General features: G+C 41.4%; 2 protein-coding genes across 2 annotated transcripts in view; one reads left to right on the top strand and one right to left on the bottom strand.

The window, feature by feature from the left end:
* The first annotated feature begins 15,715 nt into the window (after window positions 1-15,715).
* Window positions 15,716-22,487, top strand: LOC134536777 (proteasomal ATPase-associated factor 1-like). The gene has a single exon (XM_063376693.1). It carries the CDS (start codon window positions 16,094-16,096, stop codon window positions 17,324-17,326), a length of 1,233 nt encoding a protein of 410 aa, XP_063232763.1. The 5' UTR covers window positions 15,716-16,093; the 3' UTR covers window positions 17,327-22,487.
* A 365-nt stretch (window positions 22,488-22,852) lies between these two features.
* The window catches only part of LOC134536776 (probable chitinase 10), a 108,608-nt gene continuing 104,354 nt past the window's right edge, over window positions 22,853-27,106 (bottom strand). Inside the window, exon 41 of the mRNA XM_063376692.1 lies at window positions 22,853-25,697. Coding sequence (XP_063232762.1) covers window positions 25,539-25,697 — 159 coding nt within the window. The 3' untranslated portion in view covers window positions 22,853-25,538. The remainder of the gene's footprint in view (window positions 25,698-27,106) is intronic.

Genomic DNA, 27,106 nt, shown 5'->3' on the forward strand with positions numbered 1-27,106 from the left:
CGCCAGTGACACTCGAAACACTGATGCAGGCATTACTGCAGAGCAACACTACCCTTCATGAGAAACTAGAGCAATATAACACTAATCTCACTGCAAAGTTAGATCAAACCAGTGACAGCATCAGGAATCTAGAGCATAGCATCGAGATTAGGCTCTCGCAACAACACGAGGAGATTCAGCAAATAGCCGAACAGGTCTCCCAGTACAACAGCAGGGTAGATGGGTTGGAATCCCACGTCACGTCCCTAAGAAACATGATGGCCAACGAGCATCGAGGGCAGGCCAATGCCAGGGAAGAGGTGCGCGAACACATCCAGCACCTGGAGAGCAGGCTCAGCGATATTGAGGTGGCCACAACTACACTGAGGGACAGGTTTGAAAATCTGTCTGTTCAACCAAGTCCTACAGCTGCATCAGCTGGTAGTATAGGCCAGGCCCAGGCAAGCGAGTGCCATGGACCTACTGTTACAACACTGCCCACCACAAGCAAGCAACAGGGCGGCACCGAGTGCTACACTGAGCACCAGCCCCAGGAACCGTCACGTGTCACCCCCACCACTCATCGGCCAGGTAGCAGGACGTTTGTAAACACGTCGAGTATGGACCCTGCTACTCTGATCCACCACCCGGCCAAGCATTGGGCAGAGGCCATGCCCACGTTTTCAGGAAGGGTTACCGAGAACCCTATACGGTTCCTGAAGCGCTTTGAGGAATATGCGGCCACGTTCAATCTCAGCGAGGCTGAGGTACTAAAGTGCCTCAACAGTGCTTTGAAAGGGCAGGCTTTCTACTGGTGGGAAATGCTGAGTGCAACCACCAGTAGCTACAACCACTTCCAGGCCATGTTCCGCCAGCAGTATTGGAGTCTGCGCATTCAGAGCAATCTGCGTGCCCAGCTCCATACTGAGAGGTATGACCCCAGGAAGGGCACAACGCTGGAGGCCCACCTCTCAACAATGTTTGAGAAAACTATATACCTCGACTTGCCCATGACGGACGAGGAGTTCGTAGCGGCAATACTCACTCAGTTGCCGCTGCGCTACCAAAAGCAGTTGTCCGGCCTGACGTACCGAGACATCACAGAGTTCAGGGAGAGGCTCCTGAACTACGACAAGCTGGAGAAAATGGACAGGACGCCAGCACCTAAGGAGGACCACGACAGGGTACCTCAGCAGAACCGCCAGCCACCCCTGAATAACTACTGGCAAAACAGGGACAACAAGCCAAGGGACAACCGTCAGGCAGCTGTCCACACTATGACGTGGCAACCCAAGGGCAGGGAGCAAAGCTCATATGGCCGGTACGCGGCGAGCCAACGCAAAGGCCCCTACAACAAGAGGAAGACATGGTGGTCGAACGCGAGGAACTATCATAGCGACGGAGAGACGTACCAGCGCAAGAGGAAGGACGACCGCAACGACAACCGCCGCCGCTCCTACTCGCCTGAAGTACGGCCTCCCAGGGAGTCCCGTGACCGACGCCCAAGATCCTCGTCTGAAGACGAGAGAGAGTACGCGAGGAAGTACCGCAAGACGGACGAACTTCGATACCAGGGCCGGCACGAAGAAACCCGAATGCCACCCCACCATTATTCCCCCCAGACGACAGAGAATCATGGCGGCAATGCCCAGAATAGCCAGTTCTCTGGAAACAAACGCTACCAGAACGCAACGTTTCCGCCACCATTCCAGGCGCAGCATCCAGGACATCAAGCTGCATACTACCAGAGAGGGGAAGTGAACCCGGTAGCAGCCGAGTTCAAGGCTGCAGTGTCCAGCGTCGCAGGACCCAGTAATTGGAACCACAACGAACAACAACAACGTGTTCCAGGTGGACGTGCCAACCAGGGCACGTTAAACTAGAACGGGTTTCAGTTGGATCGCCCCGAACAGAAACCCACTATTCAGGCTCAGGGGTACATAACGACAAATCTCCAATCTACAGCTGCATCAGCTACGATAAATTTATATGCACTGTTATGCTAAGAGAAAGTGAAAGAGACTTTCTATATAATGAAAATGATGAAAATAGGGTTCATCAAGTTTGTACAGTTTGTCCACATGTGACATTAAAAATTGAAGAATGCAATGTGGATGCATTAATTGATAGTGGCGCTGAAGTCACGTGTATCAGTGAGGAGTTGGTGAACTACCTCGAACACCAGGGCATAATACTACCCAAGATACCAGTACCAGCACTCAAAATAATTGGAGTGACATCAAGGGCAAGCCCTATTGTAAACAGACAGGTACTGATAACAGTACACGGCCTAGGCAGACCAAAAGACATGACTGCACTAGTTGTGAAAGGCCTAGCAAAACCGCTAATAATAGGTACTGACTTTCTATCACAATTTGGTGTAGTGATAGATTTTAAACTATGTGAAATTCATTCAAATGACTGTGAAACTCCAGTCACACTCACAGGCAAGTGGCATGTGAGGGAAAATTTTGTGGGAATATTGTACAGTGAACCTATGCACAGGCACATATACAATGCACAAGCAAGTGAGCAACTTCAGGCATCACTTGAAGACATAAGACAGTCACTACAGGAGGTGAAGAGTGTATCACCCAGTCAGCTGCAACAACTGTTTGGTGTACTGGCCAACTTTCAGTCAGTATTTTCTGACAAGCCAGGCAGAAACAGATTCTACCAAGCTAAAATCAAGATAAATGAGGAGGCACCGTACCACCGCAAATGCTATCCCATTCCGGTGAAGTACGTTCAGGAAGCCACAGCCTACCTTCAACTTATGATCGATTGGAATGTAATCAGGAGAGAAGCAAGCCCCTATGCTAACCCCATTGTTTGTGTGAGTAAACGAGACGGGACAGTAAGACTGTGTCTCGATGCTAGGGAGCTCAACAAAATTACAGTCAAGGACAGGGAAAGTCCTGTACAAACGGCAGAAATTTTAAGATTGTATCAAGGTGTGAAGTATCTCACAACCATGGATCTGTCGTCAGGCTATTGGCAGATACCATTAGAACCTAATTCCTGCCAATATACATCATTTCTCTTCAGGAATCAACAGTATGTATTTACAGTTATGCCATTTGGACTGTGTAACGCAGTGGCTGACTTTACGAGATGTCTAGACGCAACCTTAGGACCCGAGTGTCAGGGATTTGCAAGGGCGTATGTCGACGACATATTAATAACATCATCAAATTTTGAAGAGCACATGCAGCATGTTGCCACTGTACTGCACAAACTGCAAGAGGCAGGCATGACTGTGAAAATTAGAAAATCTGTATTCTGCAGAGAGGAATTACCCTTTTTAGGACACATCCTCACACCTGAAGGTATCAAGACAGCCCCAGACAAGCTGCAGAACATTCAGGAATTTCCTACACCGAGGAACGTGAAACAGCTGAGAGCGTTTCTAGGAATAATTGGTTTTTACAGGATATACTCCAACCAAGTTGCACAATGTGCAGTTCCGCTGTTCAGCCTATTGAAGAAAGGTCAGGCATGGATGTGGAGTGAAGAGCACGAGCAAGCCTTCATCAGTCTGAAAAACTTGTTCCTGACTGAACACGTCATCTACCATCCAACCCAAGGGAAGGAATTTCTGTTATACACAGATGCCTCTGACACAGCCCTAGGTTGTAAGCTTGCACAGGAGGAAAATGGAATTGAAAAGACTGTAGCAATGGCTAGTCGTACTCTCAACAAAGCAGAGAGAAATTACACTGTTACAGAGCGAGAGGCTCTGGCCATTATATGGGCACTCCAGAAGTACAGGGATCTGCTACTTGGAGAAACAGTGAAATTGTTAACAGATCACCAGGCGTTAACATGCCTTAAGGCAGGCAAGTTATTTGGTAGCCGCCTTACGAGATGGTTTTTGCTACTGCAGGAATATGATATTCATATACATCATATCAAAGGATCTGCCAACACTACTGCAGATTACCTAAGTCGCCTGCATGAACTGCAAGGAAGTTCACCATCTACATCGAAACGACAGAAGGAATTCCTAGTGGCATCAGTATCCACAGAGATATTTAAAACCAACCCTAAACTCCGAGATATCCTGAAGGATATAAAATGTAAACAACAGGCAGATGAGTACTGCAAAAACGCCATCAACCAGCTGCAGAAGCAGTCAGCTGATAATAAAATTCACCAACATTTCTGTTTATCAGCAGAAAATGTTTTGTTTGCCCAGTCAAGGAAGAGAGGCATTTTCGAAGATCACTGGAAACCAGTGATACCGGCTGATTTGAGGCAACCAATCACCTGGGAACTACATGTAGCCTTGGGACATGTAGGGAGCAAGAAGCTCATCGAAGCATTAAAAAGGCAAGTGTATTGGCCTAACATGTCACGCTATGTAAGTAAGGTCACAAGTGCCTGTGACCTATGTCAGAAGGTGAAACCACCTGGACAACACCTGCATGGAGAATTGCAGCCAATCATTCCAACAGCACCATTGGAATTATTATCAGTTGATTTATTTGGCCCCCTACCACAGTCAAAGGGAGGTGTTAAGTATGTTTTTGTGATGCAAGATGTTTTCACAAAATTCACAAAATTATATGCAATTGTGAACCCAACTGCAAAAGCAGTTATGCAGAAATTAAAAACTTTCGTTGAAGAAATTGGTCTACCTAAAGTGGTATTGTCAGACAGAGGTACCCAGTTTACCAGCGATTTGTGGCAAACAGGAGTCAGAAAATTAGGTGCAATACCTACAACCATCAGTGTACGACATCCACAAAGTAACCCTGTGGAAAGACTCATTAAGTCAATAGGGAGTCTGTTACGTACGCTATGCCATAACTCGCAGCAATCATGGCGAGATAAGTTGCCATATGTAGAGTGCATTATTAACCATACTGTACATGGTTCTATTGGAGTTACCCCTGGAGAAGCCATGAGCCTGAATAGATCGGTGGCGATCGACCCGAAGTATTTACCCCGATGTGAACAAACCCCTAATGAAGAAAAACTACCTACAGGAGAAGAGGTAGAAGCTCTAGTGAAGAGGAAGTTGACAGCAGAAGCTGACATCAGACGCAAGAGGAAACCAGCATCAAAATTAGCAAAATTTAAAATTGGAGACCAGGTACTGAAGAAAACAACTCCAGTAAGCAAGGCCTGGGAACATGTAACCAAGAAATTGTTTTTGTTATTTGAAGGTCCTTATGTCATCACAGACATAGTACAAGAGAATTGCTATGCACTAGCAGAGCCAGCAACAGGCCGACCAGTAGGCCATTATAATATAACGCAGTTAAGGGAATACAAGAGCCCTACTACTATGTAAGCAGTACCGACCTAAGCTGTGAATGCCTCGTGATGGTACAAGGTGTAGTACCATAAACAGCTGAGAGCAGTCTAAGTGTAAGTTTCAGACCAAGGATCTGAACTGTACAGAGGAGTAAGTGTATGTCACAGTGATTATGTGATCTAGTACGCCATGTGAGGCGTAGTGCAGCCACTGTAATTTGTAATGTTAAGCGGAGGTGTAATTCCCGCTTGTTTCTGCGTAAAGGTGAAGTGAAATGCCACCTATGCAGATATTTACCCTGTGGGTATGCGGAAGTGTAATTCCCGCTATATTGCTGTATTTGAGGTGAAGTGAAATGCCACCCATACAGATGTTATTGTAGCCTGTGAAGCTACCAGTGTACAATGTGTATTGTATTTATGTATCAGCTGGCTTGCACAATTCCTCGTATGAGTATGAACTCAAATGTCACGAAGATATATATATACAACGCTAGACTAGCCTATACCTATGTGAAGCTGTATGTACTGTGTACTAACAAACGAGAAGAAATTAAGCTTATTTAGTGCCGATGTAACTATGTGGTATGATACCCCATCCTGCTGTGTAGACATATGTAAACACTGGCATGCAAAGCATCTCTAAAAGCACATAACACTTTGCAACTACAAGCAGAATAATATTATGCAGGTTACCTTGATTTATTGATGATGCTGAGTAATCCAATAGGCGTCGTTATGTTGATGATGAAAAATAGAAAATCACTACTTTTTCTAATATTTATAGAAGAACTCACTAAGATTTTAAAACTTCACTATTTTTTTTACCATTTCTGGGATGAATTTAGGGAAAAGAATGATCTTTAGGATTGCATTCTACCCAGAATGCGGATTAGAAAAGTATGCACTCATTTCGCATACAAATCCAATCAGATTTAGCTGAAACATTTAGTTTATTAAACTTTGGATGTCAAGGTACTGATATACTATGAAATAAAAACACGAAAATTTGAAATCGATGATTTTTAAGGATTTATTGGGAGAAGCCCCTATACAAGAAGATTACGTCATTTCAACACTATTCACTCGCAGCACTGTTATAGTTGTTGAGTAGTATTCTTCGAATGATGTGAAGAATATCGAAGCATGTGGATCTGAAAAACTCAGGATCTAAGCCCTTTGTCGCGAGAAGTGAAAGGTACTCCGGCAAACAAGTGTCCACAAGCAACTTCGCCTAACAGAAGTTATAAAATTGAAAAAGCAAGAAAATTTACTTAAAAGGAAATGAAAAAGATATTGAACATGTGATACCCTATGTTGAAAGCTATCCTGATACAGCATGTTTGTGAAACAGCTGATTGGTAAAAGGAACCTTAGCTACACTGAAGCCAGGAGCCTCAGTAGATTACAAGACTCATGTTACTGATAGTAACCAAGATGAAATGAAATGTGAACCTTATCCAACCCAGCGAGACCGCTACGGGATGAAAACACAGTAATGAAAGATGAGAAGAGGAAGATAAAGCCTCTACAGCTGTTGAGCTGAGCACAGCAGACTGAAATTGAAAAAGTTACTAAGTTGGTAATTGTGTAAACCAACGATTTCTCTGTATGTGAGATGAAAATGGAAACAATGTGTAAAGACACTATGGAATTTTAATTGTACAACCTGTGAACATGATGAAATGTAAATGTTATGATGTGTAAATGTTATTATATATCTAATTATATGTAAATGTTATGTTTTATGATCAATTGCTAACATGTACTATGTAAACATAACAATGAACTATTAATTGTTAATCGGTACATGATATGATATATATTCTTGGATGAAATGTTAACAGGTGTGATGAAATGCAAATGTAAATTGCAAGCTAAATATGCTATAGTTGAATGCAAATATTTTTAATAATGAAATGTAAACATGTAAGTTGCAAACATTGAGTAATGAATAGCAAGTATGTTAGCTATCGATATGTTATTATGAAAAGCAAAACATATGATGTTTAATATTCAGTAATGATATGCTATAATGAAATGTTTTGTGAAATGTATGAAATCTCATGAAATGAGAACACAAACAGGCAAATGCATTGTAATGCATATTAATCAAGTACGAACTAACAATGTGATATGTTAGTAGCAAGCAAAGTACTAATATTGAATTTATTGTTTATTGATAACCATGCATTGTTATGCAAGAATTGAGATTTAATAATTAATTGTATTTATTTTTTTTTCCTAACAATGATGTTAATAATGTGAATGTTATATGTTAAGCTAGGAATTTTAAGGTTAATTTAAGATATTTTTGTTTTAACGGTGACGTCATAGTGTTCCGCGACAAGCACACAAGTTGTATTGCCTGCAGACACTTGTATTTGCAAGAGTACAAGTACGCACATAGTGATTAAGTTATCGATTAAGACCCGGACACCTATACTTAAGTCAGGTGCGAAGGTTACACCAGAGTGAGCTAGACGTAGTGCGGTTCGCAACGATTGTGTACCTAACAGTGATGGGAATAGACGAGTGCTTCCTTGTGGGAAGTGGTGACCTCGCCCCACGCAATCAGCACCGCAAAAGCCACGACGCCGTCTCGCGCGTAGTCGTGAGGCAGGGCGGCTGGACGCCGCCACATCAGCAGTTGATGACGTCAGCTGCAGTGCCAGATGCCGTGCTGTCTGGTACAGCATCATCGCCCCACGCCAGACCCCGTCGACGCGTGGTGAACCAGGCCAGGTTTGTTGGTCGTTTTGAGGACAGGCGCCGTCTCGACGCCGCTGTCCGCTGCAGGAAGGAGGAGTCGCAGCAAGGATGCAGTCATCACCGCAGGTGGACGTTGACCCACTGCCGTGACGTGACCTGGAGAACGTCCTATTGTTGACTCACGTGTACATTGCACCCCTTCGGATCCTTTTAGTGAATCATACTCACAGTAAGTAAGTCCTCCCGAGTCCTTCTCAACAGGAGCGGCTCAAGGCAGAATCAGTCGGAGAGCAGCAGCAGTTCCAGCCTTCGAAGATTTTGCACTGCAAAATCCGTGAACTTCTTCGCGCAGGTCTGTTAGCAGCGACGACCCGACAAAAAGAGTTTAAAAAGGCGCGATTTTCAGGCGCGCAACGGTAAAAAACGAATCGAGGAGGAGAGGTAGTCTCTCTCAAGTTGTTTTTTTTGTTTGTCGTTTTGTGCACGCGTTGCTAGGCAACGAAGAGTGTTGTGTATTGTGCGACGGAGAAAGGGAAGTGCCAATCACATTGCACCGTTTTGAACAGGTCAAAGAGCACTGTTCAATGTAATTGACAAGGGCGGCAAAATCTGTACTGCAACATGTTTGTTTTGACAGTTTAATTATTTATTATTATTTACGATTTATTTTATTTTTGTTTGCTCTATGTATAATATCATTTATTTTCAGAAACGGCGATATTTGGTTATGTATGTCTATGGAAAAGTGATTCTTTGGATTTTTACCGGACTATTTGAACGAGGTATTGTTGATACCCCTCTAAGGACTAATGGACTTGAAAACTGTAAACGGTAAAATTAACGCCGTTTATTTTATTGTGTAAATTATTATTTTAATATTTATTTATTTAAATTTTAAGTGAAATTTTGTTATCCGCGCAATTGTTGCGTTCGGAGTTTACGTTTTCGGTAAGAAATTAGGTGACTGAAACGGTCTTTTTGGCCAATCACAGGCCACCATTTAAAAGTGAGTCTTACTGGTTATTTTGAGGAAACTAGTAAGAAAGAGAGTTCTACAATGGCCAGCTGAATGAGCGGCAACTTCGTGACGTCGGCGATTTTAAATCCTGAAAATTAGCTATCTAGCATCAGGCATCCCGGATAGTGGATGATAATTATGAACCATTAGGGAGTTCAGAATATTTAAATAGGATTTATCTAAAAAGATAAATATTATAGGAGTGATTAACGTGAGTAATAAAAGTGCCCAGATTTTTTGTGCCCTAATCTTATGCGCGAATCACGAAACTCCCATTTTTTTTACGTCACATCGTCGCCGAAACTTATTATAAACATTGATTTTATGAATTAAATTGACTTTATAGAGGATCTAAATAATACTTGGAGATAAATTTTTACGAATTTACACATTAATTAACAGACTCAGTGGTCCTATAGATGAGAGGCTCTGAGCTCTGCCGATGAACTATTCGAACCTATCTAGCCGAGGTAAATTGATTTAAGTTCCCTAAAAACATTAATTAAAAACTGTGTAGTGTCAACGAACCCGAATTAAGACTTTTGAAAATATTTAAATGTGCGCAACATAACTCCTGGTAATTGAACTTTTATTGAATTACTATGATGTCACCGTTAAGTTAGGTTGTTGTTTTGGATATGAATAATAATTAAATATATTGATAAGATTGAAATCTTTTAAATCGTTTTTACATTGGAAATAAAATAATTCTATATTTAATATTCAAAGTGTTGTGTTGTGTTATTTGTAATTCCACCTACTCCAGTGTATGTTTATGTATGTTCCAAATCAATCAAATAACACCTAACTGTGACTTACCTTATGTCAACATTACCAGTGAAGAGTCACACAATTTAAGAAATCTAATTTATTACACAGTTTTATTCAGCCCAATGTTTTAGTGTGTGTGTGGAGCCTACTAAGCTTCAAAAGTTCCCCCACATAACTATTTGGCAACCCAAGTGGGGCCTATTTATTACAAAATAAAGCTTTAGAAAAGTTCCCGCACAACCTTGTTCTTTTAAAATGGCTGACTATTCATGCAGAAATATTCATGATACTTCCTCATCATTACTATGGTTTCCATGCAAAACAATCCATGATTTACGCATAGCCAAGCTGGTTAGTCAAATCACAACAGGTTTTAACCATCATGAACATACCATTGCATTCTGATAAGAGTTTACCAAGGCATTTGTTTGCATAGATTATGTAACCTTTCTGGACAAGTTGTCCTATAATTTGCCATTCTATAAAAGGGGAAGATGCAAAAATGTTAATTTCTAGGGCCCAAGGAGGTCTCCGCCAAAATTAACTGTAATGTGATGACACCGTTCCGGCTGCCTCCCCGTCAAAGCTATCAAGTTTTGCGGGATGGGTCTCGGGGTTTGGGTTCGGCCAAGTGGCGGGAGGCAGGGACGTGTCCGTAGAGGTGATCCTTGGGCTGTTTAGGCCACCCAAGACGCCTTATACTACAAATGATGCACTCCGCTACGTGAAGTGTGGTTTTTATTACACACCAACCTCTACATGGTGCTATCCATCCCCTGGCCGCGACTGTTCGGGGTTAGAGAGCTCTGCGCATGTACGGCTGTTCGGCGATGACCCCGCTTACTATGGAGAGGGGGGAGTTTTGAGCGAACAGTACGTGGCGGACGTTGCTGCTAAGACCTGCGCGGTGATGCACGGCCAGTGGTGTTGTAACTCACGATCTAGATGCGGTTGCGGAATTGGCGCGAAGGTGGCCTCTCAACGTTGCGCGAAGACGACCAGCCTCTTCGAGCTCCCGGTGGGTACTCACTCACTCGTGTAGCACAGCGCTACAGCAGGCCTGCCAATTGCGCGCCAGAAGCGCAGCGCGCGGGAAACAGACGCGGCCAAGTTTAGGACCTATTTGCACGTTGAACAATGGAATTAACAAATAAAAACATTTGATGAAATATACATTACATAGTTTATGTCTGTGAGAGAAAACATGTGCCCTTGATGCTATAGTCCGGCGGAAGCACATTGCCACACCCGGCGGAGTGCTTCCGCCGAGGTGGCCGGTAGTGGTGCTAGCTGCGGGTCGTTCGGTGCACTCACACTCGTTGCACCATGTTGCACGCGCGGGCGTGTTCGTGGCACACGGCTTTGAGAGGCGTCGGAGAGGCATCGCGGCCTGTGCGACTAAGAGGCGCACTATCGGCTGGCGTCAGTGACCGATGGAAACTAAAACCTAATCCAGATTTATCCAAAGCAATATTCTTTACAAAAAGGACATTTCTTCCACCCAATAAAATCTTTTTTATGGGCACATCACTCCCTTGGCAAACAGAAATCCAGTACTTAGGCATGGTCTTGGACAAAACACTCAATTGGACAAGCCACCTCATCATGTGCCAAGAAAGCCAGCAAAGCACTTTTTGCACTGGTACCTGTTTTATTACCCATTAGTGCACTTTTTCTCCATGTGTGTTTACAGCTTTTTCATATTTATGTTTTACCCATACTGTTGTATGCGGTAGCGACATGCGCCTATCTTCCATGCTCAGTGTGGAAAGTTACAAGAACTTGACGCCACTCACGCTGCGTGATTAAGTTTTGAATAAATATTAAATTGAAAATGATCTCAGGGGGCATAAAGGGGGGTTCGATCTCGTGGCTGCAGGCAGGAGCACGTCGTTATTTTAAACTACCTGGGCTGTTCAGGCCACCCAGGACGCCTTGAAATAAAAGGAAACTGACTGAGAAAACACTGCACTTTATTAAGGTTTGATACACTTGCTGGTCCAACCCTGGCCGAGTTTGTTGTCAGACTGTCTCTACACGGTCTGTTTAACACACCGACGTTGCGCGCGATCAGGTTAGGCGGCAAACACATGTAGAAGTTCTATCATGAGGCCGGCACTGACAAACTAAGGCCGCGGCGAAACATTGCAGCACTGAAAAGTTGCAACTAAATTTATGTTAAGACTGAAATTGAATATGAAATGTCAAAAGTACACGATCAACAGTTCTTGAACAGGAATGCAACTACATATATTTATAAGTCAAAGTTCGTGATGGATTGCAAATACGTTTAGATGTACTTGAAAATATACTGCGAGACGTGACTATTACTGATGACTGCCATGACGCGGCTGGATTGTGAACACATAACACAAATGAAATATAATAATGTTAAATAAACTATGAACCTAGACAAGCCTAACTTGATAATAAATGCTAAAACATGAAAGTTACTGTAGATCGCCGTGACGCGGCTGGATTGCGAATAAAAAAGTCCTTACTTATGATGCTCTTACGTCATGTCGCCTAGATGCTGGTTTTGGCGCGATGATGTCTGCGCGAAGGGTGCGGAGCAACCGTCCCTAGTGAGCGCCGGAAGGCAACTAGCGCTAGAGCGCCGCGCGACCTCGCGCCAAGACGCGTGTAGCGCGGGAAAACAGCCCCGACCAGTTTTGTAGTTGTTAAATTTGATATTACATGATTATTTTACAATTGCACATAAGCTCATATTATTTCAGTATCTTTTAATTGTAATTATTTTGGTTTTGAAAAGAGGAATTACTTATTTAATTACACATTAGCGCATTGCCACACCTGGCCGGGCGCTGTAGTCGACTTGCTGTTCGTCGCGGCGCACTTTAACTCACACGGCAGACATCACGCGTGGGTGTGTTCGTCGCACTCGCAATTCGAGTAAGTGTTGTCGGGACATAACGGCCCGTGCGACCCAGAGGGAGCACCGGCGGCTGGTGTCAAACTACCTATCGTCGGGCACGGAGACTTATTCTGGGGAAGCCATATTATCCTCCAAAGAGAAACTTACCAAAAGACACCCAGCAACCTGCACTGCAATATATAATTTTCAAGCATGCCAGGAATTGTTTTTGGAAAGCTTCCAGACATAATAATCCTCTAATATGGAGCCCATGTCAAGATAACTGCCCTGAAACCCGAAAACATTGGACAATGTTAGACTATAAGAAACTATATCCCCGATATGACTTAAAAATTTCTCAATGCTTCAAAACAGTGAGTTGTTTATGTTATGTCTGCATCATTAATGTAATTTAAATTAACCTTCATAAAGAAGGTTTTTCTAAGGGAAAGAATGAATTGTTATAATTTATTCACATGTTAATGTAATATGTTTGTGTTTGAGATGTAAACATTTGTCTATTGTTTATGTACCTACTATGTTGTCACAGATGTGATGTATACAAAGATATAAAGTGAACAAGAACCTTTCTCACTATCCCATGGATAGAATAAGAATGATGCTTTAGAGAATCGTCATCACCTCATTGAAGTTCCTAAAGCTAAATTATTATTTACAGGGCTCCAGCTGTAGAATAAGATACAAATTAAGGTGCTCCAGCACACATTCGGGGAACGAGACTACTTAGGATTAGGGGTTTGACACTTAAAGGCCAAGTTAGGGTGTTCTGGAGGTACGATGCATGTTAGATTAACTCTGGCTATTCTGGCCCCCAGAACACCACACTGACATATAGGCTATCTCACACATGTGGAGACTCTGAAACACTATTATTATTAAATACCTCACTGTCCAATGTACAACGACTGCCTGTTCTCAACAATGTTATTTTATTTCAAATGTCCGCGCCTGACAACAGGTTAGCGACACAGTAGAGCTGAAGACCAGCATCCTCACAGTAGAGTCTCCATTTGACGATAGCATAGTGCAAGAGATGAACACTCACAGAATAGTTCTTGTCTGTCCAATCTCATGGTCTCCAGTGCCAAGCTCCATCCACACAGCACCAGTGTTAGCTCCGACTGCCCCACCTAGAGGTGGGTCGCAGAGTATCAACCTGCTACTTTGTAACTGATACACACCTGTATCAGGTACTGCAAACGAGTACACTATTCAAGTATAAAGTATTTTAGTATCAGTTTAGAATTCGCCTTGAACAACACCACGGCCAATGTGCGCAGAACCCGATCGCAGATGACGGTCACTTGGGCGGAGCTTGTGAAAGGGGAGGGAGCGGCACGACGAATAAGGGATAAAGAAGGGAAAGAATGTAGGGGAGGAAGCGCAGGGGAAGGTGTTGAAGGAGAGGCGCAGAGCGAAATTGTTACGAGTCGTTTTGTTTATTGTCCCACATCAAAGTACGCTCAGTGCGCAGTGCATGCTTCTTGCGAAGACAAGACTCTAGTTAGTACGCTAATAGCGATACAAGACCAAGGACACTGGTTCTAGATCCATCATCCTTAGGTGATAGATATGTGGCTCTACGATCTAGGGAGCAAAGCTAAAACACCGTCTCGTTCAATAATAAAACTAATGAAATTTTAATATTAAAAAGTACATTAACAAAAGATATAATATTTATATTCGTGCACATAACAACTATGAAAATGCAAATAAATTCTCAGTTGACCCTAATAACAGTTGTAATCAATGTATGGACTTTATTTTTTCGAAAACAATTAGTAACTAGTGTTTTCATACATTAAAAGATTACGATTTTATCAAAAATTAAAAAAAAAAAACAAACAGATAGGTACATTAGTGAGCATACTATAACAATAGACATTTGAGTTACATCAGGCAGATAGCAGTGCCAATATCGATAAAAAAAAAAACACTTTGCAAGTTCAGTCACTATTTAACAAATAGTATTGCATTATAACCCAGTTTTTGTTTACACAAATTACACTTAGCAAACTCATTATTTTCCGTGAAAAAATTCCACACAAATGAAGTCTTTTTCCTGCACTTATCCATTCCTTATTTCACTATAAAGATACTAACTACAAAGCATGACAGCCCGCAACAATGTACGTGGTAATACACGGCCAGGACGAACTGCAGTGAATGTTGAACTGATTGATACTGGCTGTATTAGGCGGGCATGAGCGTAACAGAGGTAGAGAATTACCGGGCGTGATAAATAATGTAACAGATTCTCCTTACGGTCGCACGGTCTGCGTACGCGGAGCTTTTTTTTTTTTTACTGTTGGAGAGAAGTAAGTACAGGGAGGGGAGGTTTGAAGAGTGTGAGAAATACTCCTTTAATGTCGGAAAGGGGGGAATGAAGTAAGATGAGGAGAAGGGGAGGGGGAGACTGCAGATTACGAAAGGCGTGGAAAGAGAATACCGATACCTTTTTACGCTGGTGATGACGGCACGGAGGATGCATAACCTGTAAAGAGAATGCTTACTGCTCTAGATGATACAGAAGTATCAGCTACTTGTAACTAGTACATTTCTGTATCAGTAACAGGTTGGAACAGATACCGAAAATTGCTGTAACAACCCACCTCTAGCCTCACCTCTAATCCTCTGCTCCCCTCCATGGCACCGCCGCCGATGGTGCACGAATAATGCAGACTCCTACCTTGGGCAGTCTGTGCTCTTTTTTTTTTTTTTCAATACTACAGTGCTTCATAGTACAAATACATTTATAAATATACAATTACCCTTATGAACTTGCAAATATACAGTTACACTTTTGACACTATTTTGTGTCACTTTAGATTACTACAGTAATACACATTGGGTGGCAATGTTCCATTGAGGTCCCAAATGTTACAAGAGCGATGGCATTGAACATCACAATCATTTTTTTTAAAAATATTTTTATTTATGTTTTCAGAATAATTATTTTTTCTTCTTGTTTTATTTTTGTAAGAGAGTTTCGCTTACTTATATCTCACATACTAGGCGCCTTATTTTTAAGTTTAATTTCTGTGTCAATAAATTATTTACTTATTTACTTACTTACTTACATACTTACTTCGGAGACTGTGAGCACCACCTTCTTGCTAGTGACAACAAGTAAATTTAAACAGTATACACTAATATTGGCTTTTATTTTTTTGGTAGTATTCCATCGAAAAGCATTCGTTTTAACAGGTACACTTTTCACACTTTTTTTTTTAGCTTTTGATGCACATTGGGTTGGCACTCAGTTCATTTCGCTAAAAAAAATGTTTAGAGTTTTATCAACGACGTTTTATATATTTGTTGTTGATGTTGTCTACGGGGGACGAGGGAGTGACTAGAGATTTGTTTTTGTTTACATCACAGAATCCTGTTGTGGTGGCTAGTAAGGCTAGTTAGTTTATTGTTGTTGGAGAAATTGCTGCTTTGTTTCGCTAGAAATGAACGGGCCTCGTGTGCCAGTGCTGAATATTCAAAGCGACTGGGACGAAGCCCTACGGAAGATCATGGGCGAGTGCTGGGTTTCGTGCAAGTTCCGCGACGAGCCGGGCGTGCACGGGAAGCTGAAGAACGAAGGCGTGCTGAGAGGTGAGCCCGCCTACGCTTCGTCGTGCGACAGCTTCTCGGTGGTCGACTCGCCGCCCTCCACCATCGCCGTCGTGCACAACCCGTCCCGCCACAAGTGCGTGTTCGTGGCGCCCGTCCGCGCGTTCGGCGCGCTGCACCGCAAGGCGGTGGTGTCTCTGGACGCGGCGGCGGGCGGACTGGGCGTGTCCGCGTGCGCGGAGAAGCTGGTGGTGTGGGACACCAAGCTGGGGCTGGCGCGCCGGGTGCTGGCGGGGCACCTGGGCGACGTGTACCGCTGCCGGTTCTTCCCCTCGGGCGTGGTGGTGCTGAGCGCCGGCGCCGACATGCAGCTGCGGGTCTGGTCGGCGGAGACGGGCCAGTGTCCCGTCACGCTGCAGGGGCACGCGGCAGCCGTGACGGGGACCTGCGTCGTGGAGCGCGGGAGGAACGTGGTGTCCGTCTCCAAGGACGGCACGGCACGGCTGTGGGACTGCGGGCGGTCGGCCTGCCTCGGCACGCTCGCCAGCCGCGGCGCGCCCGCCAACTGCTGCGCGCTGCTGGCGGTCTCCGGGGAGCCGCACCTGGGCGAGCCCTTGGAGCCGCCGAGCGAGCGCGAGGTCGGCACGGAGGGCAAGCTCCTGGTGCTGGGCTTCGAGGACGGGACGGTGGAGGGCGTCGCCGTGCGGAGCAGACGCAGCGTCTTCAGCTGTGTCCTGCCCTCTGCCGTCAACTGCGTGGCCGCTCTGGCCGACCACGCCTTTGTGGCGGGCTGTCAGGACGGCAGGATCGCGCTCTTCGACGCGAGGGGCGCGTCGGCGCCTCTCGGGACCTGGTTCGAGTCCAACAGTGCCGTGCTGAGCCTGCTGCCCTTGCTCGGAGGCTTCCTCGCGGGCAGAGCAGATGGAATGTGCTCGTACCACCCGTGTCCGAGCGACGGTCCGGACTCGTTCAGGATAGCGCTGACGGGGTCTGACTGTGACGCCATCTACGATATGGCGTGTGACGGGTTGTACGTCTTCACTGCGTGCAGAGATTCAGTGATTCGAAAATACGATGTGCACACGATCAAAGAATGTCTGCAAGACAGTAGCACATTCAGTGATTGAAAACTGTGGTGCCAACTAACAGTGCATTTTGGTTTTTGACATTATTAACAAGAATGCACTAATTTTTTTCAGTTACCTTTGTGCATATTACTTTCAACTTTCATTGGATCCATAACCTTTTCAAATAGGTAGTTACATTTTTGTGAAACATCACATTTTATTGTTTGTACTATTATTTTATAAGTAATTCCATAATACTGGGCAGAACAAATCAAAGTTCCACTAACACCAGAGGTATACAAAAAAAATTTAGGAGTATGTATGTACCTGTCTTAGATTTATGTACAGGTATAGACGATACTTCCCCATTTAAAATTTGTAGTTTGACTGCTAACAGTATTAATTTACATATACCACTTATTGTTTTTGGTGATATTTTTAACTTTATCCTTAAGTTATTTTTTGAAAATGTGTCTAGTTACTTTGAAATTGCAATGATCAACGCTTGTTTTCTTTGTAAAAATTATACTTTTTTCTACTAGCGATTTCTCCCATACAAAATATTAACTTTCTTTCTCTTTCAACTTAAGCGTATACTTATAAATAAAACTACTCACTGTGCTTCCTGAAGTGTAAGCAAAGTTAGAGAAAAGGGTATATCCACTTTACAGTAGGTACTTATTTTCTATTATTCTCTGTTATTTTTAATTTTTATTTTCTTGATTGCTAGCTTATGTTAGGTTGGCATTGTTACCCTTGGATGTGTTTGGTTAAAAAGCAGAAGAAAACCTAAGCAGGTATACTCAATGTGCTCGCATTACAGGAAGCAGAATGGCTTGAATCTTAGACAATGGCAATAAAGAAAAATTGTTTAATTGAAAGTAACAAAATTATTAATACATTATTACTCTGTCAGATTAAGTTTTAATTTTTTTAACATTAATCGGGGCAACAGATCTGCGACTGACTTATTTTTCATTAGTGTTTGGAATGATATAAAGGCTCACATGTAATGTAGTTTCAGGCATATAAGATGACACGGCGTGTTAAATGAGGTCAGCTATTTCTGACTTGCATTTAGTTTTTATGACACCTTACATCAGTTTATATCTGCACTTAAAACATAAATAGTTGGAGACTGTCCGCTTAGATCACGTGTAAAATTTTTCAGAAAAGGTTTTATCTTACATTCCTTATATTTGTTAATAGTAGATCTATTTGGTAATAAATATTTAAGTTCAGAATTTTCATATAAATGAATAAATATTTGTGTATGTGTGTGCAGGGGCATAGCCGGGGGGGGGGGGGGGGGGGGGGTTAGGGGTTCAACCCCCCCCCCCCCCCCCCCGTTAGCACTAAATGTTTAATTAATTTCTTATTCATCACTCAAACAAATTTCATATTAAAATTAAAAAAATTTTTACCATTACAATATTTAAATTTAAGTACCCAAAACTGCTTAAATAGAACTATTTTACACCTTAAAATCCAAATTTTCCCCCGGACCCCCCGCTTTAATACGGGGGAGCATGCTTCTTAACACCCCCCAAACACAAATCCTGGCTATGCCACTGTGTGTGTATATACACACTTATACACAGAGGCGCAACAACTAAATTTCCAGGGGGGGCAATATACCTTTTTATAAAGAATCATCGAACCCCCCTATTGAAGCGAGGGGTCCGGGGGTCCTTCCCCGGGAAAATTTGTATTTCAAGGTGGAAAATGGTGCTATTTAAGCAGTTTTGTTACCAAAAAATTGATTACACAGCACTTTCTTTGCCCCCGTTTGCCCCCACTTCAAGGTTTCAGAGGGGGGGCAAAATACCCTTCACCCCCCCCCCCCCCCCCCCTGTTGTTGCACCCTTGCTTATACATAAACACAACCCTGTAATATAAAAATAAAAAGTCATTGTAAAACTTTATTGAAAGATCCTGAAAAAGTTCTGAAATTGGTTTACCAATGACTTGTAGACATAGTGGTGATGTGAAAATTGTAAAATTATTTGCACCGTGGTGTAAGACGTAAAGCCACTTGGTGTTGGAGGCAGAAGTAGCTCAACCATTCTTGTCTCCCTGCCGGGGCGTAGCCAGGGGGAGGTCTATGGTGTCCGGAGCCCTCCTTGTCAGGAAGCAAGGACAGAATAAGAAAGTTACAGAGCAACTTGGCTACGTAAGGTTCCAGAGAGATTATTTTAGGAATACCGTAATACTTAGCCTGACATACCTACCTCATGCACAAAATAGGCAGGAATTGTGTTTCCAAGCAGGGGTTTCCATACATGTCAGCCTATTGTGTGTCTTTCATACTAACTTGACATGTGTGTTTCATGTACTTTATAATACTATTAGTATAGCTATATACATTCACGTACATATAGTATATTTGTGTGTGTGTGTGTGTATGAATTGCTTAAACAAAATCATCAAACAGTTTGACTTAAAAACCAAAATGTTTCAAATAATTAAATAAAAACTAAAACATTAATACATTCAGTATTTTTTTCTCAAGCAAAATCATTAGTTCCTAAATTTCAATGTGGAAATTTTGGAGTTAAAAGTACTATTCCCTGAGATTCTATAGATTTTAAAGAAAACTTACTCACAAAAAAATTATAGTGTGGTTATTCTGGACCCCCTCTTTCACAAACAGCCTGACCACGACCTGACATCTGGAAGGGTTACATTTTACATGGAAATTATGTGAGCGTTCAGGTAAGAGCAGCCATGATGGACACAAGGTTGGAGAGGGAGTTGGCATTTTGGTTTCTCCAGCAGCGCCCCCTGGCGGTAGGAAGGTAGGAAAGATTGTGCCGGGAACTTGTAGATGAGCAGATCTACAAGCAAAGGGCTGAGATCAAGTTTTGACTACTAGGCGGTGCAAAACGCAGCACACAGAGAACACCAACACTTCGAGGTTGTAAGTACGGATACAAACAGTTTTTCCATTCTACTCTGTGCGACAGCATCTTTAAAACTGCCAGGTTTGCGACTCCATTTAAAAGTGATTATAAGCACAGCAGGGTTAATTTACCTTTTCCATATCCTTAAAAAGTCCTTCATTTTAAATTGTATTGCTCATGGGCCTTTAAATGTCTTTAAATTTTACTATAGATTCTACAACACTCTTCAATAATCAAATTATTTCATTTGCATAGAAACACATTATGATGCAAGAATTTTTCAATTTTATTTTTTCCTCCAGCTGTTTAGTTCCTAAAATACTATTTTTGTCAGGGTTTCTTAGCCAGTGGTCAAGCAGCCAATTTTCATGTTTAATTTTCAGACAATAATAGTTCTACTTACTTTGAGCTATTAGTGTAAAATAAATTTATTGATATATATCCGAAGTCATTAAAATCCTTAATGGGCTTGAAAACTTGTGAAATTTTTATCAGTGTAAATAGGTACATAATAGTAATGTAGTCGCATGATGACCTTTTATGGGAGACTAATAGGAGCTTTAAGATCTTCAGACTTGTATAAAATTCTGTTCTTGTGGAGTGGGAAATACGGTATGTATGATCCTCTCTGAGTGTTAGCAGTAGCCTGGTGAAAGTTCTTTCAAACTGCAGAGGATTGGGAGGGGAGGCAAGGCAGTCGCTCGGAATGCTCAGGACTCGGTCGCACACTCCGTGTGGAGTTCTTAATTTTATCGTATTTACATTTCTGAATTTTTAACTCAATGCTTTCTTTGAATTTGTTGTTTTGTCACAAGTATTTCCAGCAGCTTTTTAACTTAGTGTTATATCATGGGTGTAAAGAAGTTGCGTAAGTGATAGTAATTACAAAGATTTGAATAAATCTTTACACCCACTATACTACACTAAGTGAATATATTTTGGAAATATTTGTGACAGAACAACAAATGCAAGGAAGGTATCAAGTTGAAATTCATGAAATAGAATTTAAATAAAAGTAATGGTGAAAAAAAAAATTAAAATGGCACGTGAGACCGCGCCTTAAGTACAAGGATTAGGACGTGATAGGACGCAAGCACATGACACTAGAGAGGGGAAAATAAAATAAAATGATCATCTAATTAGTAAAGAAAGCAAACACTGTGGACGGTAGGGGCAGCGAGATTAACTTTCGAAATAGGGAGACAGCGACTCCGACTAGAAGGAAGCAAAAGCATGGGATGTCAGCTGTGAGATTGCAGTTGGGCAGGGTGCAAGAGAGCTGTTGTTACAATGTTCGAGCAGTGGAAACTACATTATGAAAATGAAACTATCTGGAAAATTAAAGCCATCCTGGTAGAATTAATTTTTCTAAAAATCTAAAATGATTATTGAGTGCTATATTTTCAATATCCACCTGGCTCCTAGTGTTTTTTATGATTAGGATGTATATTTTTTGACTCGGTATACTGCATTTGGAGTTATTTTGTAAATGGAATGTAAATGTGTAACCACAGTGCTGCCATCTGTGCGGATGGCACGAACCAAAATTCGCAAATCCAAAATGAAATTTTATAGTATTAATTCTTTAATGAATTTTAACAAGATTTTAATATTTTTTTTTGTACATCTGTTCCAAAGCGGGTTTAATATTTTTTCAAGTCTTTTTCGCATTTATTAGAGCCGTTTCATTATATACATTAAAATCTTGCTCTGCAAATTGAATGATTTAATTGTTGACATAGCTGCTCCGGCAGCAAATTCTAGCGACAGATGTAGAAACCACGTTTGATTCCAGTACAGAAATGTAGTTGGAAACATAATTTTTGTATATTTATCATGTTCAGCATTATTTTTAAGAATTCTATGGTTAATTTTGTGTCAAGAGTTTCATATTATAAGTTAATTTGCAACATGAGAACACATTAATTTGCTCGTTACCAAGGTTAGATGTCATCACTGGTGAGTACTAAAAACCTAGCTCACATTTTTTTTGTCTCAATGATGTGTGTGAAGATAATCTTTGGATACTTACGAAAACCTAACCAGTTGTATTACCTTGTTTACTCTCATGATGATCCAGAGTTTAATAAAATAGTATAGTGTGTTAAATATTTTGTGTCCGGACTCTGTGAATACGTAATAAATATTTGTGATGCTTTGATTGAAATTTTAACATTCATTTTGTTTGTGGGCTCCTAAAAAGTTATGGAAAAAAAAAGAAGAAAATCTTTTGTGTGTTAACATAGTTTATTTTAATGTTTCTCTTGTCATTGACTTATTATTACAACACCATATGAATAAAAAAAATCAAATTGCAATATTGAAAGTGGTATTTTCTTATGAATTTTCTTGTTATATATAAAGTAATTTTGTGTGCTCTTATTTACTTAACTTTTTTTTGTAACCAAATCTTTATTGCTTCAGTACAGTACTAACAAAAAGTATATCTTCCATGAAACAAAATAAATTTAAGAATTTGTACATAATTGTTTAAATTTTTTAAATGAAACCCCAAACTAAAGATTTATAAATAGATTTGACATATTTTATAGATAGGATTAGGCAATTTAGGTGAATTTTGTATATTTCATGTATCATTGACTACCATTTTGGCATTTCTTTGGTCTATAGCTGTTAACCATGTAATCTTGCCTCTAGTTATGGAGTACTTTGTTCAATGTGTTTTAGTTAGATTTTTTTTTTACCGGCAATGTAGGAATTTGTCAGAGTTCGTCTATGAGGCTTCCGGGCCATAAGTTGACAAAGATGTACAAGAGTTATACAGTAGAACCCCGATTATCCGTGTTAATGAAGGGGATGAGTGAGTCGGATAATCGAAAATCGCGGTTAGCCGAGTCATGCTTGCCTCAAAGGTCATTAGTGTACAGCCAGCCATCTGTGGACATTCGGAGATTACATATAAATATACACATGCTTTGTGTGCGTGTGCGTTGTTGACATAGAAGCGGGCTGCTTAGTGCTGGCCAGCAGTGGTTTTTAAGTCTTTCGTGTACGGAGACGTGGGCACGCGAGTCGTTTTTGCACCGAGGTGTGTGGCTAGCCGCCCGGCCAGTCCGAGGGACCAAGTCAGCTGATAGCTGCCAAGGTCACGCATTCTTTTCATCGCTCGTAAGCGACGCTGCAGACTTCGCTCATTGCTCTGTTGTCAGTAACACCATCGGGCTGGTTATTGTTTTACAGAACGACTGCCTTTAAAATTCTTTTCGAGATAAGATTTTTCATACTAGTGCATTGAGAATTGATTTCAGAGTTCTGAAACGGTGTCTCTGTCTCGTATAATTCACGGTGTTTTATCCCCCTTTATTTATATGAATTTTAAATGTTAGAATTTTTTTTATTTTTAGCTTGTTGATCGTGGACTTAGTGCAAAAACGGCCTATTATGACATAGGGTTTCAGATGGGTCGGAAATCTTATAACGACCACCTCTCTATAACGACTCTAATCTCGGGAACCGTAAGGGGTCGTTATATCTATTCTCCGTTCACTCTTAGCTGAGTTTTGAAATAAACACCGTCGTATCACTGCGTCACGTCAGCAAGTGATAGACTGAATTTATCTTGCGTGCCAAGCACTAGTTGCAACACACACACTTCAGTGTCAGCCTGTGAAGCAAAATGAAGGATTTTTTTTCGCAATTTTTTATGATGTCGTGCCCTGTTGTGTTACCGACATCAAACTCAGTCGCAAGTTTTGCAATTGTTTCTCCACTCTGAAATCTTTCTATAATTTTTGTTTTGCTGTCGATTGAAAGTACCACTCGCTTTCTTTTCTGTTCATTTATGACATGATGAAATGTTACGCTCAACACTTCCGCACAATACTACGGTATAATCCGTCGGAATGCAGATCACTGTTACAATACATAAAATTATCACCACCTTCACGCTTCAACAACGTACACTAATGGACTGTCTCCATGCGCCGGGTAATCTCTGTGGCACGGCGCCGTGCTGTGCGCGGGAGTGTACAGTCCGGTCATGCGGACATGGAATCGCGCACCAATGTATAATCTATTCACATAACATGGAACACAAAAATAGTATGTACATACGTATGTATGTACTAGTATTTTTTAAACTTTCTGTGTATATAAACATGACTGAGTCAAAGTACTTTGCCCAACATACATTTTGCAAAGTATTTTAACATTTACATACATATTGAATCGTTGGTTATATGTAACTAAAAAAAATTGACTTGATGGACATAAATCGCGGTTAATCCGCGAATCGGATGATCGAGTTGAGGACTAACATTTCTGTTTTTCCTATTGGAAATTTGTAGTGTTACTCTGTAGTAAACTGGGGACAGAGTTTATGACAGATATACTTGCCTGTGTTTCTGCTGTAACTTGAACTGTCAACTAAGGTGCACTGATGTAAAAAATGTGGTGGTTAAAAAGTAAAAACAAATCACAATGCTTTATAACAATAAAATTGTAAAGAGGGTACAGTATTTTGGGACAAATAAAAAAAAGTAGGTACAGTTTTAAATCACTTTTATTTACAGTTTTTTTAATTAATTATTTCGAGATGATTTGGGATTACTTTCTCAGAAATCCATCACATATTTCAAGACATCACGAGATACCAGAATCTTCTCAGAATATATTCAGATGAATATGGCACAACACTAAGGAATACAATACAGCAAATTTATAGTGGTACTAAAACATTTGAACTTCCTTTCCCAAAAGGTACAAGCCAAAAGAGATGAATATAAATATCTTTCACATGACTTAGACTAAATGTGAACTGTGCACTTTCAGTAATCTTCTGTTGAGCTCACCAAATACCTTCAGCTGTAAGTTGCACATTGTGTGATTTATTCCTGTTCTCAATTGATCCCCAAAAGTTTCTTTAGCCACAATTTTTTTTTCCTGTTATAAAGTATTCACTTGTACAAATCAGACAGATATGCTCCGGGTCCCCAGTGATAATTGTAACGGTTTGCTGAGTAACAAAGTCATTATCTTCAGTAAAGTGCCAGCCTCTGGAAGTTCACTGTTAAACAGGTGCTCAAAAAAAATTTATATATATTTTCCACTTACACACACTGTTTGATAGGTATTGAGAGCTCTACGGCACTTCAGTAAATTTGTGACTTGTATTTACTTTGTTTAGTTTAAAATAATAAAGAAATTCACTGCAGGATGAGCATATTTTTTTACTTTGGCTTTCAATTATATTTGAAAATTTTTTAACTTGGATTATTCTGCTGATGGCAGTGGTGGCTAAAGAAAGTGCTCAGAAACAGCGTGAGTCGTGAGCAGGGTCCGCTGCTGGCCGGAGGAGAACCGAGAGAGTGCCGTGGTGCGGTGAGCGTCGCCCCGGGGAAGGGAGGGGGCTAGGTGCAGTCGGAGGTGCGGGCGTGGAGCCCCCGCAGCTCGTGGTTGAGGGTCTTGAGCAGCGGGTGCCTGCCGCAGCCGCAGCGGTCCCGGAAGTCGTCCAGGTCCAGGGCCCAGATCATGCCGCCGCCCAGGCCGGCGCTCCGCACGAACCGCGCCTGCAGCCGCCGCGACACACCACACATCACTCTCGTGCCCACAATCACCTCGCGAACAGGCCTTCCTGTGTCTGGTTGCTTTCACATTAAAAATCTTTACTTCAATGGCAAAATTTTATACTAGAGTCAATATAAGTTCAAATGATAGTAAAAGTTTTGTTAATTTGTACTATTGTATTAAAAATAGTTTGCTCTAGTGTGTGTTATGTTTGTATTTATATTGTAATACACTAGAGTCCCGTTATAGCGAGGTGTCACGGTTCCGGGTTTGATCCTCGCTATATCCGTGTCCTTGCTATAACCGAATTGGACAGATTTTGGCCCCCAAAAAATAAAAATTTACCGAAAATAGCATAAAAATTGTGTTTAAACCTGTATAATTGGAAAATAACAGGTTATATTAATGAGATCTTAATTTCTGTGAGCAGATTTGTGAATTCTCTTTAAAACGGTACCCCACAAGTACGGATGCGATCACAGATTGCGTCAAAATAACCAGGAAACCCTACCATGCCACGTAAGTATAGCATCTCAGTCCACAATCGATTACTCGACTTGGCCCGCGGCCGACGCAGCATTGTGCTGCCATCTATTGTCGATGCAGGCTGTCTGCTGGCGGCCATGTTGGTTCAGGATGTAGCTAACAGGCAGCGCTAGTGTAGCGCGATGATTTAATTCCTTACAAAAAAGCAGGAGTGCGGCAACGCACGTACGCCTCACAACGAAGTAGTCGCTGGAAAACTATATTTTTTTTAATTTAAAGAACCCTGTAAACATTTTTTGAAAATAAATTTGGGATTAAACTCAAACCATCACCACCCCCTTCCCGGACAGATACCCCAACAATTGACCAAAAACAAAAGTAACAAGAAAACTGTCCTACCGATTCGTAAATAAATACAGTAGAGCCTACTATTTGTCAGATAGTAAAATAAATAACGTGACATGTTTGTAAATGTCTCACGACTGAAATAATTCCAAACAAGTTTATAAATATTTGTGTATTATTAACACAATCAATTAGCAACAAGTATAGAGACGGCTCTGACTTTTTTTGGCCTAACATAGTTATAAACAATGTTATTATTCATTAATGAAAATGTTCCAACAAATTAATTAAGAGCATTTATATTAAAAAATGGGCACATTGTTATGTTTAATGGTGGGAAAAAATAGATTTTGTCTATGTTCTAAATAATAAGAAATGCGTACAAGTATACGTATATTCAAAGGCTTGGTTTATTTGAGTCGAGCATACCTTGGCCTTGAAGCCAAGCGGAAGTTTGATAAAAGAAAGAAAGGACGGGATTCTATTTTTCTAATTTTAAAACCACGCACTTAGGTGGCGACTGCAAGGCTGAAGAATGTGACAGCTGTCAACGGCAAGATGTCTAGTGGGGAACGAGAGG

The sequence above is a fragment of the Bacillus rossius genome, chromosome 11, assembly GCF_032445375.1.
Source record: "Bacillus rossius redtenbacheri isolate Brsri chromosome 11, Brsri_v3, whole genome shotgun sequence".
In the NCBI taxonomy this organism is placed as follows: domain Eukaryota; kingdom Metazoa; phylum Arthropoda; class Insecta; order Phasmatodea; family Bacillidae; genus Bacillus; species Bacillus rossius.